At 47.4% G+C, this 13,675-nt stretch overlaps 1 protein-coding gene across 2 annotated transcripts in view; it reads right to left on the bottom strand.

Annotated features, from left to right (window-relative positions):
- The window catches only part of DAAM2 (dishevelled associated activator of morphogenesis 2), a 482,413-nt gene that overhangs the window by 67,753 nt on the left and 400,985 nt on the right, over positions 1 to 13,675 (bottom strand). For both annotated transcript variants that reach the window (XM_030195775.1, XM_030195776.1), the window contains exon 17: positions 1,277 to 1,361. In XM_030195775.1, coding sequence (XP_030051635.1) covers positions 1,277 to 1,361 — 85 coding nt within the window. The remainder of the gene's footprint in view (positions 1 to 1,276; positions 1,362 to 13,675) is intronic.

Raw genomic sequence — 13,675 nt, 5'->3', positions numbered from 1 at the left:
ATTAAGTTATTTGTTTCATTTGTATCCCACATTTTCCCACCTATTTGCAGGCTCAATGTAGCTTACATAGTACCGTAGAGGCGATCGCCAGTACTAGTATGAAACAAATACAGGGTGAGATTATGGTAGAGTAAAGTTCATGTGTGACAGACACATTGGGGAATCATAAGGAGGAAGAGTTAAGTTATGTCCAATATGAGCGTTGGCTTTGTTGTGTTCCAGGATTGAGGCATTTAGGTTGGTTCGTTAGGGTATGCCTTTTTGAACAGGTTAGTTTTTAGTAGTTTCCGGAAGTTTAGGTGGTCATATGTTGTTTTCACTTAGCTATGCGGGTGCCGGCACCAGGGGCGTATCTGCGTGGGGCCACAGGGGCCTGGGCCCCTGCAGATTTCGTCCTGGACCCCCCTACCACAGACCCTCTCCACCTCCCCCTCCCTCCCGCCCGTCCGCCACCAACCCGTCGCCGATCTTTGCTGGCGGGGGACCCCAAGCCCCCGCCAGCCGAAGTCCTCTCTTCCGTGCAGGATGCAAGTTGCAACGCTTCCTGTTCTTCTGAGTCTGACGTCCTGCACGTACAACGTGCAGAACGTCAGACTCAGAATTTGGAATTCAGTCTGACGTTCTGCGCGTTGTATGTGCAGGATGTCAGACTCAGAAGAACAGGAAGCATTGCAACTTGCAGCGGCGCAGCCTGCATGGAAGAGAGGACCTCAGCTGGCGGGGGGTTGGGGTCCCCCGCCAGCAAAGGTAAGTGACAGCAGCGGGGGAGGGTTGGCGGCGGCGGGAGGGGGTGGAGAGTGTCATTGGTGGCGAGGGGGGGGTCTAGCAGTGGCGGGGGGGTCCGTAAATGGCGGGGGGGGGGGATCGGTGGCGCCGGGGGGGGCTAAAATGTGCCCCCTCCCTCTGGCTCTGGCCCCCCCTACCGCCAGAGTCCAGATACGCCCATGGCTGGCACTGAATATTGCTGGCACCCACATAATCTGGGGCTCCTCCCTAATATTGTCCCCAGCGCCGCCCCTGACCCGCCCACTTTTTAGTTGGGCGGTCTGAGGGGATATTCAGTGGCACTCTCCAGTTAAGCAATTGAAGCTTTGAATATTGGCCCCGTTATTAATGGACAAACTTGTGAACTCTGTCCACGCTCTGCCCAGTCCGCGCTCTTGGTTAAGCCTTCTTGGCAGGACACATACATTTACACCAGTCACTATTTTATGAAAGATACATGAACTGACCCCACTGAATGAAGTAGACAAGGACCAGTGATGGCCATGCTCACCTGCTCCAGCATGTCTTTGGCCAGGTCTTCTTCCTCATCCATCTCCAGAATTGCTCGCTTGATTTCTTCATTAGAGAGCTTCAACCTTTCAATATGATAAAAGACCCATATAAGCCTGTTGTAGCAACTCATGTCAAGATACATTGCCTAAGGCTGCCATTAACATGCCCATCGAACATGTATGAAATTACAGAGTTAATAGAGTGGCTAATTTTCGGGTTCTAATTTGAAGATTTCATTCCTCAACCCTCTATGGTACGACACCTGAAGATTTGACCCCCTTAAGAATAATAAGAAAGGCTATACTTATGAGATAATTTGGTGGGGAGGGGGGTAAGGAGTAGGTAGGTTATATTAGGAGGGTGGGGGGGGAACCATCCCTACCCCCCCAAACCATATGAGAACTCTACCCTAAATTTGCCCCCACCCCCAGATTATTCTATCCGTTCCCTTGATGCTAATAAGGTGAGGGAGTGCGTAACCTTCTGTCTCGCTGCACCCTACGCCTGGAATAAACTTCCTGAGCCCCTATGTCTTGCCCCATCCTTGGCCACCTTTAAATCTAGACTGAAAGCCCACCTCTTTAACATTGCTTTTGACTCGTAACCACTTGTAACCACTCGCCTCCACCTACCCCAGTGGCGTTCCTGGGGGGGCTGGCACCCGGGGCGGATCGCCAATGCCCCGCCCCCCGGGTGCAGCGCCCCCCCTGATGCAGCGCGGACCCCCCCCCCCCGGCGAAAAGGACACCCCTGCGAAGGAACCCCCCCCGCCGGGTGCACGCCGCTGTGGGGGGGGGGGGGTGCTGCGCGCGCCTGCCCTCCGTTGGTCCATGCTTCTTCTCTGCCCCGGAACAGGAAGTAACCTGTTCCGGGGCAGAGAAGAAGTATGGACCAACGGAGGACAGGCCCGTGCGGCACTCCCCCCAGCGGCATGCACCCGGGGCGGACTGCCCCCACCGCCCCCTCTAGGAACGCCACTGACCTACCCTCCTCTCCTCCTTCCTGTATACATTAATTGATTTGATCTGCTTACTTTATTTTTTGTCTATTAGATTGTAAGCTCTTTGAGCAGGGACTGTCTTTCTTCTATGTTTGTGCATCGCTGCGTACGCCTTGTAGCGCTATAGAAATGCTAAATAGTAGTAGTAGTAGTGAGAGCTCTGAGAGAGCTACTTTTTGAGTGATTCAAATTTACTACCTGAAACATCATAACGTAGCAAGAAGGGCAAAGTAAAGGACCACTGCTTGGAAAAATTTGGATAAGAATGCTGTTTAGTCTAGAAAATTCTTAGAGGTTAACATCCTTAGAACTGGCAAGGACAAATCAAACTCGGATATACATATAAAGTATGCAAAATGAGTTTATCTTGTTGGGCAGGCTGGATGGACCGTACAGGTCTTTATCTGCCGTCATTTACTATGTTACTATGAACTAGCACAATTGTCTTGGCTGTCTGTATTTTTAGATTGTAAGCTCTATCGAGCAGGGACTGTCTCTCTGTGTCAGGTGTTCAGCGCTGCGTGCGTCTGGTAGCGCTATACAAATGCTATTAATAATAATAATATAGTAACATAGTAGATGACGGCAGAAAAAGACCTGCATGGTCCATCCAGTCTGCCCAACAAGACAAACTCATATGTGTTACTTTTTGTGTATACCTTACCTTGATTTGTATCTGTCATTTTCAGGGCACAGAGCGTAGATGTCTGCCCAGCACTAGCCCCGTCTCCCACCACCGGCTCTGCCACCCAATCTCGGCTAAGCTTCTGAGGATCCATTCTTTCTGAACAGGATTCCTTTATGTTTATCCCACGCATGTTTGAATTCCGTTACCGTTTTCCTCTCCACCACCTCCCGCGGGAGGGCATTCCAAGCATCCACCACCCTCTCCGTGAAAAAATACTTCCTGACATTTTTCTTGAGTCTGCCCCCCTTCAATCTCGTATCGTGCCCTCTAGTTCTACCGCCTTCCCATCTACGGAAAAGGTTCGTAGAATAATAATAATAATGTGTACTGTGTTAAAAAAATACAACAACACATTTCAAATGACATGCCTAGTATCATAATGTATTGCATGAAGCCCTCAGAGGACACTGAAACAAGTCAGGCTCATCCTGGCACAACCAGGCTAGACCGTGTGGTCTCTGTTCTGGGGGTCAAGATCCCTCATCCTCTAATGCAAAACGCACACTTGGGTACATCAGAGTTGCTTAAGTACCGGTGGCTGGGTGGTATACAAGCTTCCACGTGGGGGCAGACTGTTTCTATGTCTATCTAGGAAGCCATGTTGCCTGTCTATGTGAAGTAACAATTTGGTCGGAAAATGAATACTCTTAAATTTAATCCTATCGCTTCAAAACAAATTCTACAGCTAATCACAGAGATATCGTCGCCTTCCTTTCAAATTTACCTCTTCAAAAACTACATGAATAAATATCACCAAACCGCTACACCTGAACACAAAAGCTTTTCCTTTTCAAATCTCTCTCTTCAACATGTGGTAAAAGCAGTTAGATTAGCAGGGTTTAAAAAGGGTTTGGATAGCTTCCTAAAAGAAAAGCCCATAAGCCATTATTGAAATGGGGAAATCCACTGCTTATGTCTGGGATAAGCAACATAAAATGTATCGCACTTTTTTGGGATCTCTCCAGGTACTTGTGACCTGGATTGACCACCATTGGAAACAGAATGCTGGGCTTGATGGACCTTCAGTCTGTCCCAGTATGGCAATACTTAGATGTACTATCCACCTTATAATTGAAAGAGAAAAATGCCTAGATTTCGACCCAAATCGGGAGATAGACGTTTATCTCACCAAAACGAATAAATCGGTATAATGGAAAGCCGATTTTGGACGTTTTCAACTGTACTCCATCGCGGAAGCGTACAAAGTTGACGGGGGCGTGTCGGAGGCGTGGCGAAGGTGGAACTGGGGCATGGTTATCGGCCGAGGAGAGATGGGCGCCTTTCGCCGATAATGGAAAAAAAAGTATGCGTTTGTAGCTAGAATTTAGGGCACTTTTCCTGGACCCTGTTTTTTCACGAATAAGGCCCCAAAAAAGTGCCCTAAATGACCAGATTACCACCAGAGGGAATCGGGGATGACCTCCCCTGACTCCCCCAGTGGTCACTAACCCCCTCCCACCACAAAAAATGATGTTTCACAACTTTTTATTTTCACCCTCAAATGTCATACCCACCTCCCTGGCAGCAGTATGCAGGTCCCTGGAGCAGTTGTTAGGGGGTGCAGTGGACTTCAGGCAGGTGGACCCAGGCCCATCCCCCCCTACCTGTTACAATTGTGCTGCTTAATGCTTAGTCGTCCAACCCCCCCAAACCCACTGTACCCACATGTAGGTGCCCCCCTTCACCCCTTAGGGCTATAGTAATGGTGTAGAGTTGTGGGCAGTGGGTTTTGAGGGGGATTTGGGGGGCTCAACACACAAGGGAAGGGTGCTATGCACCTGAGAGCTCTTTTACCTTTTTTTTTGTTTTTGTAAAAGTGCCCCCTAGGGTGCCCGGTTGGTGTCCTGGCATGTGAGGGGGACCAGTGCACTACGAATCCTGGCCTCTCCCACGAACAAATGCCTTGGATTTATTCGTTTTTGAGCTGGGCGCTTTCATTTTCCATTATCGCTGAAAATCAAAAATGCCCAGCTCACAAATTGTCGAATAAAACATGGACGTCTATTTTTTTTCGAAAATACGGTTCGGTCTGCCACTTCACGGACCCGTTCTCGGAGATAAACGCCCATGGAGATAGACGTTTTCGTTCGATTATGCCCCTCCACATATACTAAAAACTCTATGTCTAACCACATGAATTATAGATGCTCTCTCCATAATGCACAACACTACCGTAACCCCACCAAAATGTAAATTGTAACCCACTTTGAACCAAAACTTGTTTTTGGATAATAGTGGGATACAAGAATACATAAATAAATAAATAAATCCAGACAAGTCGGACCTGTTATGGGTCAACAGGCAAACCAAATCAGTTTCAGCTTTCATTTAGATGACATGATTCCAAATTAGACCCAAGGAAACAGGTAATAGCCTGGGTGTTCATCTTATGAACATAAGAGTGGCCATACTGAGTCAGACCAATGGTCCATCTTGCCCAGTATCCTGTTTTCCAAACAGTGGCCAAGCCAGGTCACAAGTACCTGGAAGAAACTCAAATTGTGGCAACATTCCATGTAGAACCCTAAAGAATAGCAAGATTCTGGAATCCTAAAGAGTGACAAGATTCCATGCAGAATCTCAAAGAGTAGCAACATTCCATTAGAATCCCAAAGAGTAGCAAGATTCTGGAATCCTAAAGAGTAGCAACATTCCATTCAGAATCTCAAATAGTAGCAACATTCCATGGAGAACCCCAAATCGTGGAAACACTCCATACTACAAATCCCAAGGCAAGCAGTTGCTTCCCATGTCTGTCTCAATAGCAGACTATGGACTTTTCCTCCAGGAATTTGTCCAAACCTTTTTTAAAGCCAGATACGCTAACCACTGTTATAACATCCTCTGGCAAAGAGCTTAACTATTTGTTGAGTGAAAAAATATTTCCTCCTATTTGTTTTAAAAGTATTTCCATGTAACTTCCTTGAGTGTCCCCTAGGATTTCCTGTCTGAAAATACAGGAGATGGATGTGCATATGCTGCTGAGGACCTCCATCAAATAGTAATTTTCAAAACCGGAACGTCCACCATATCATCGGCAAAAAAACCAGGGACAAGGACACCTGTGTGACAGCATTCTAAGAAGAATGGCCACAGACACCTCCCTGCAGAGCAGAGGGGCAACCGAATGTACACCAGTTCAATAGCCTTCAGGTTTGCACATGGCCAGTGGTGTTCCTAGGGTGGCTGACACCCGAGGCGGATCGCCGATGCGCCCCTGCCCCCCCCCCCCCGTTCCATGCTCCCTCTGCCCCGGAACAGGAAGTAACCTGTTCCGGGGCAGAGGGAGCACGGAACGAGCGGAGCCAACAGGCGCACGGCACCCCCCCAGCAGCGTGCACCCGGGGCGGACCCCCCCCCCCCCCCCCGCCCACGGTACACCACTGCACATGGCTTAAATATTTAAGTAAAGTAGGTATTTTTCTCTTCCTGGAGGGCTCACAATTAAAAAAAAGAAAAAGTGTTAAAGTGGGATTTGAACCTGGGTCCCTTGATTTAAAGTCCACTGAATTTACAGACAACTAGCTTAGCGCAGATCTTAGCGTCTATCTTTGGGCTCCATTTACTGAATCCGACCTTAAGTGGCAGCAAAGCGCCTAACCATTTATCAGCAGGCCTGTAAAAAAAGGCCTCTTTAAAATTTTTGCCGAAAATGGACGTGCAGCAGCAAAATGAAAATTGCCGTGCGTCCATTTTGGGTCTGAGACCTTACCGCCAGTCATTGACCTAGCGGTAAAGTCTCACGCGGGTAACGGCCTACGCGTGCCAAATGCCACGTGGCAGAAAAGAAAAATGTTTTTCGGGTGCATGTAGCGGACGCGTGCCAAAAATGAAATTACCACAAGGGCCACGCGGTAGCCGTGCGGTAACTCCATTTTGGTGCATGTTGGGCGTGCGTAGACGCTTACGTGGCTTAGTAAAAGGGCCGCTTGGCTCAGTGCCACGGTTCTGCCACACAACAGACATTGTGGGGGTGTTCTATATGGATTGCTGTTTTAGCAAATGACAGTGGTATTTCAACATCTGGAATTCGTGATTTGGAAGTGGCATGTTTTCCTTGGAAAACCTATCTTCCCACTCTGAAATATTTCTAGTACTACAGTATCATTTGTAAACTCAAAGAGGTAAATATTTAGAAAAACACAGTGTAAGCCTTTGCACTAAAATATGATTTCTCTTCAAGCACTTGAAGACCCTGAGCTCGGATTTCATTTTTCCAGCTGTTGGCCACTGGGCTAACATTTCTAGGATTCCAAAATATCTCCTTTGACCTTAAGAAGGCTTATAACAATTTATATTGGCCATGACGTAAGAACTAGCTTTGCAAAATATGAAAAAATATTTTCCTTTTTTGATCAACATATAATAAAATCCTCTGAGGCAAAGTATAGACCTCATGGAGTGGAGGAGTGGCCTAGTGGTTAGGGTGGTGGACTTTGGTCCTGGGGAACTGAGTTGGATTCCCACTTCAGGCACAGGCAAGCTCCTTGTGACTCTGGGCAAGTCACTTAACCCTCCATTGCCCCATGTAAGCCGCATTGAGCCTGCTATGAGTGGGAAAGCGCGGGGTACAAATGTAATTAAAAAAAATTTAAAAAAAAAAAGCACGAGGGGTAAAGCTTCACTTTGGGGATGGAAAATAATAGGGGCTATGTGTTGTGTTGGTGGTCAAAGACTCTGGGGCTTAGTTTCAAACCACAAAAATGTCCACAAAGCGGCATTTGGACATTTTAGGGACATAAGAACATAAGCATTGCCACACTGGGACAGAGCAAAGGTCCATCAAGCCCAGCATCCTGTTTACAACAGTGACCAAGCAATCCAGGTTACAAGTACCTGGCAAGATCCAAAACAGTACAATATATTTTATGCTGATCCTAGAAATAAGCAGTGGGTTTTCCCCAAGTCCATTTTAATAATGGCGTATGGACTTTTCTTTTAGGGAGTTATCCAAACCTTTTTTTAAACCCTGATAACTGTTTCTACCACATTCTCTGGCAATGAATTCCAGAGTTTAATTACATGCTGACTAAAGAAATATTTTCTCCATTTTCTTTTAAATTTACTACTTGCGTACCCCCTAGTCCTAGTATTTTTGGAAAGAGTAAGCAAGCAATTCACGTCTACCCATTCCACTCCACTTGTTATTTTATTTGCCAAAACATCCAGGTCTCTATTTTAGAAACCTATGTTTAAGATGTATCTTTATGCAGTTCGTCGGCAGCACGTCCGAATCACAAGGGAGTGTGTCGGAGGCGTGTTAAGGACAGGATTTGGATGCTCCTACACTCGGACATTTTTTCCTGCTATAATGGAACAAAACAAAAATGCCCAGGGCTATAATTTAGACGTTTTTGGTCTAGACCTGTTTTTATCACGACTAAGTCACAAAAATCTGCCTTAAATGACCACTGGATAGATTAAGGAATGACTCCCCTTACTCCCCCAGTGGTCACTGATCCCCTCCCATCTCCTAAGATGTGAAAGAAACAGTACAAGCCAGCCTCAGATTTTATAGGCAGTCCTATTACAACAGCAAGCAGGTCGCTGGAGTAGCCTAGAGGTCAGTGCAGTGCATTGTACAGAAGGGGACCCAGACCCATAACCCACTCTAACTGTTACACTTGTGGTGGAAAGTGTGAGTCCACAAAAACCCACCAAAATCCTACCTACCTACATATATGTGACACCTGCAGACATAAGGTCTATTATAGTGGTATACAGTTGGGTACAGTATATTTTTGGTGTGCTTTGGAGGGCTCCCCATACAAGGAGGTAACAATGAGATGCGTACCTAGGACCTTTAATGTGAAGACAAGTGCAGCGCCCCCTAGGGTGCCCCACTGCTCTGCTGGGATGTCTGTGTGGACAGTCTACTAAGAATGCCTGCTCCTCCTACATCCCAATGGATTGAATTTGTGCATTTTTCACATGGATGGGGTTTCTCACCCCCCCCCCACCCCGAAAATGGTCCAAAAAGATAGATGCAGTGAGCACAAAAACATTTAGCAAATGGCCATTTAAAAAAAATAGGCTTTTTTTCAGGTTTGAAATTGGCCATGTTTGCTACTGGTTTTCCGTAAAACATGCAAAGTCAGATTTAGACAACATATCACAAATGCCCCTCTATGCTTCATGATCCAATGGTTTTGTCTAGAAACCATATCTTCTTCCTATTTCTGCTATGATTAATGTAGTGTGTATGGACTATTAATTAATGATTATTGATTTGAAGAAAGAGATGTAGCCTATTGGTTAGAATTTGGAACTGGCTATTGAGAACATGAGTTGCTTCCCATGTCTTTGTACTCACTGTACCCACATGTAGGTGCCCCCCACTTCATCCCTTAGGGCTATGGTAGTGGTGTACAGTTGTGGGGAGTGGGTTTTGGGGGGGGGGGGTTGGGGGGTTCAGCACCAAAGGTAAGGGAGCTATGCACCTGGGAGCAATTTGTGAAGTCCACTGCAGTGCCCCCTAGGGTGCCCAGTTGGTCTCCTGGCATTTGAGGGGGGCCAGTGCACTACGAATGCTGGCTCCTCCCACAACCAAATGCCTTCGATTTGGTTGTTTTTGAGATGGACGTCCTTGGTTTCCACTATCGCCGAAAACTGGGGACGACCATCTCAAAAACGACCTAAGGACAACCATCTCTAAGGTCGACCTAAATTTCATGATTTGGGCGTCCCCGACCATATTATCGAAACGAAAGATGGACGCCCATCTTGTTTTGATAATACGGGTTGCCACGCCCCTTTACGGGGCCATCCTGCGAGGACGCCCTCATGAAAACTTGGGCGCCCTGTTCGATTATGCCCCTCTTTGTCTAACATTATACTTTATGTAAAGATCAGAAACCATTCAGTGTGACAAATCTCTCTATATAAAAGGCACCACCAACGTTCTAAATGAAGCCTCCAGCCGGAAGTGTGAAGGGGGAGAGATATCCGGTTTCCCCATGAGTGTCTGCCCCGCCCTCGCTCTCTCTGTAACACAAACAGTGAAGGAAAAAACACAGCAAAGCACGAAATCAAATCGCTCTCTCTGTAACAGTGAAGGACTCAGAGGGGGGAGGGGACAGCAAAGCACGAAATCAAATCACTCTCTCTCTAACAGTGAAGGACTCAGAGGGGGGAGGGGAGAGAGGGCAGAGAGCAGGGACACACACACTCCCACATGCACACATAAGAAAACCTTGCTAGCCCCCGTTTCATTTGCATCAGAAACGGGGCTTTTTTACTGAAGGACTCAGAGGGGGGAGGGGAGAGAGGGCAGAGGGCAGGGACACACACACTCCCACATGCACACAGAAGAAAACATTGCCAGCCCCCGTTTCATTTGCATCAGAAACGGGGCTTTTTTACTGAAGGACTCAGAGGGGGGAGGGTAGAGAGGGCAGAGGGCAGGGACACACACACTCCCACATGCACACAGAAGAAAACATTGCCAGCCCCCGTTTCATTTGCATCAGAAACGGGGCTTTTTAACTGAAGGACTCAGAGGGGGGAGGGTAGAGAGGGCAGAGGGCAGGGACACACACACTCCCACATGCACACAGAAGAAAACATTGCTAGCCCCCGTTTCATTTGCATCAGAAACGGGGCTTTTTTACTGAAGGACTCAGAGGGGGGAGGGGAGAGAGGGCAGAGGGCAGGGACACACACACTCCCACATGCACACAGAAGAAAACATTGCTAGCCCCCGTTTCATTTGCATCAGAAACGGGGCTTTTTTACTGAAGGACTCAGAGGGGGGAGGGGAGAGAGAGCACAGGGGAAGGGAGAGAGGGCAGAGGGCAGGGACACACACACTCCCACATGCACACATAAGAAACCCTTGCTAGCCCCCGTTTCATTTGCATCAGAAACGGGGCTTTTTTACTGAAGGACTCAGAGGGGGGAGGGGAGAGAGGGCAGAGGGCAGGGACACACACACTCCCACATGCACACAGAAGAAAACATTGCTAGCCCCCGTTTCATTTGCATCAGAAACGGGGCTTTTTTACTGAAGGACTCAGAGGGGGGAGGGGAGAGAGGGCAGAGGGCAGGGACACACACACTCCCACATGCACACAGAAGAAAACATTGCTAGCCCCCGTTTCATTTGCATCAGAAACGGGGCTTTTTTACTGAAGGACTCAGAGGGGGGAGGGGAGAGAGAGCACAGGGGAAGGGAGAGAGGGCAGAGGGCAGGGACACACACACTCCCACATGCACACATAAGAAACCCTTGCTAGCCCCCGTTTCATTTGCATCAGAAACGGGGCTTTTTTACTAGTATGTAATAATATAGGAAATTAGGAGGGGGCAAATAATTTTTCACTTCCTTGTATCTTCAAATGATCGTCTGGGCCAACATCTTTTAAGTTGGTGATTACTAGGGTCTTAGAGCTCTAAGGGTTTGCATGGCTTAAGCCCGTGGTTCCCAAACCTGGTCCTGGAGGCACCCCAACCAGTCAGATTTTCAGGATACCCACAATGAATATTCATGAGAGAGATCTGCATGCAATGGAGGCAGTGTATGCAAATCTCTCTCATGACTATTCATTGTGGATATCCTGAAAATCTGACTGGTTGGGCTGCCTCCAGGACCAGGTTTGGGAACCACTGGCTTAAGCCATCGTCATATTCCCTTCATAGGAAAGATTTCTCAGGAGAATCTCTTTGCTTCCAATTTATGCTTTTTTATTACTGTCTATTGGCCCTGTTTTGGTCAATGCTAAGGGGTAGTTTGTAAGTTTCCACACTAATGCTTTCGACTGCCTATTTATTCTTTTGGAGAGGTTTCCTTACTGGTCCGGTTTCGACTCTATTTTCGGGAGGTTCAGCTCTGTCGGCCTGGTAGGGCTAGTGCTACAACTATTAGAACTTTCTGTCCCAAGTCTCCATGTTGCCTTTCCTACTGACGAGACTAGGGAATATTCTGTGTGGAGTCAGATTTTGGGGAGCAATGAAGTTCAGACCTACTGCAGTGGTCCCTCCCCAGAAACAGTCCGAAGTTTTCCTTAAAAAAAAAAGAAAAGAAAATGTCCTCCAAGTTCAGTTTGTTTCCTGCAGCATTTGGCTGGGCATGGAAGTAGCTGGGCTACTGGACAACAGCTACATGAAAGCATTCTGTTTTCTTCCTTCCTTCTAGAGTGTCTGGCAGTAGAAGAAGTTGTTGCCCTGCAGTTAAATCTTCTGAGTTCACTGGAGGAATGTTCTGTCTAGTCTAGCCTGAGGGCAGACTGACAAATAGACCCCAGCAGCAGATTGCAGTCTTGGTTTTGTTGCGTCCTCCCTTTTGCCTGATTAGGACTACTTCTAGGCAGCGCCATGGGATTGCAGCCATATTTCTCTGCAGTTCTAGTGTAGAGGGGCAGACAAGGCCACTTGCTGCTCTTTGTGATCTTGGGCAAGTCACTGAACCCTCCATTGCCTCAGGTACAAACTTAGATTGTGAGCCCTCCTGGGACAGAGAAATATCCAGAGTACCTGAATGGAACTCACCTTGAGAGTCTACATGGAATGGAATGTTGCTACTATAGGAGATTCTACATGGAATGTTAATGTTGCTATTCCACTAGCGACATTCCATGTAGAAGCCTGCCCTTGCAGATCAGCAATGCGGCCGCGCAGGCTTCTGTTTCTGTGAGTCTGATGTCCTGCACGTACGTGCAGGACGTCAGACTCACAGAAACAGAAGCCTGCGCGACTGCGTTGCTGATCTGCAAGGGCAGGCTTCTATATGGAATGTTACTAGTGGAGGAGTAGCCTAGTGGTTAGTGCAGTGGAACATTGAATGTTGTTACTATCTGAGATTCTGGAATGTTGCTATTACTTGAGATTCTACATGGAATGTTGCTAGTGGAGGAGTGGCCTAGTGGTTAGAGCACCGGTCTTGTAATCCAGAGGTGGCCAGTTCAAATCCCGCTGCTGTTCCTTGTGATGTTGGGAAGTCACTTAACCCTCCATTGCCTCAGGTACAAACTTAGATTGTGAGCCCTCCTGGGACAGAGAAATATCCAGAGTACCTGAATGTAACTCACCTTGAGCTACTAATGAAAAAGGTGTGAGCAAAATCTAAATAAATAAGGCAATCTTGCACAGAGTGCTCATTTTTTATCCGCTGCAAGAGTTAATTGTTTCTGGGAAGTCTGGGAGCTTTAAGGGCCAAATTATAGAGAGAGGTGTGACCAGCAGAAGAAAGGGAGTGTTGATGCCCCTGTATAAGTCGTTGGTGAGGCCCCATCTGGAGTATTGTGTTCAGTTTTGGAGGCCGTATTTTGCTAAGGATGTAAAAAGAATCGAAGCGGTGCAAAGAAAAGCTACGAGAATGGTATGGGATTTGCGTAACAAGACGTATGAGCAGAGACTTGCGGACCTGAACACGTATACCCTGGAGGAAAGGAGAAACAGGGGTGACATGATACAGACGTTCAAATATTTGAAAGGAATTAATCCGCAAACGAACCTTTTCCGGAGATACGAAGGCGGTAGAACGAGAGGACATGAAATGAGATTGAAGGGGGGCAGACTCAAGAAAAATGTCAGGAAGTATTTTTTCACAGAGAGAGTGGTGGATGCTTGGAATGCCCTCCCGCGGGAGGTGGTGGAGATGAAAACGGTAACGGAATTCAAACACGCGTGGGATAAACATAAAGGAATCCTGTTCAGAAGGAACGTATCCTCAGGAGCTTAGCCTAGATTGGATAACAGAGCCGGTAGTGGGA

The sequence above is a fragment of the Microcaecilia unicolor genome, chromosome 3 (assembly GCF_901765095.1).
Source record: "Microcaecilia unicolor chromosome 3, aMicUni1.1, whole genome shotgun sequence".
In the NCBI taxonomy this organism is placed as follows: Eukaryota; Metazoa; Chordata; class Amphibia; order Gymnophiona; family Siphonopidae; genus Microcaecilia; species Microcaecilia unicolor.
Note: the sequence above shows the minus strand (reverse complement) of the source record. Positions and strands in the feature narration are given on the sequence as shown.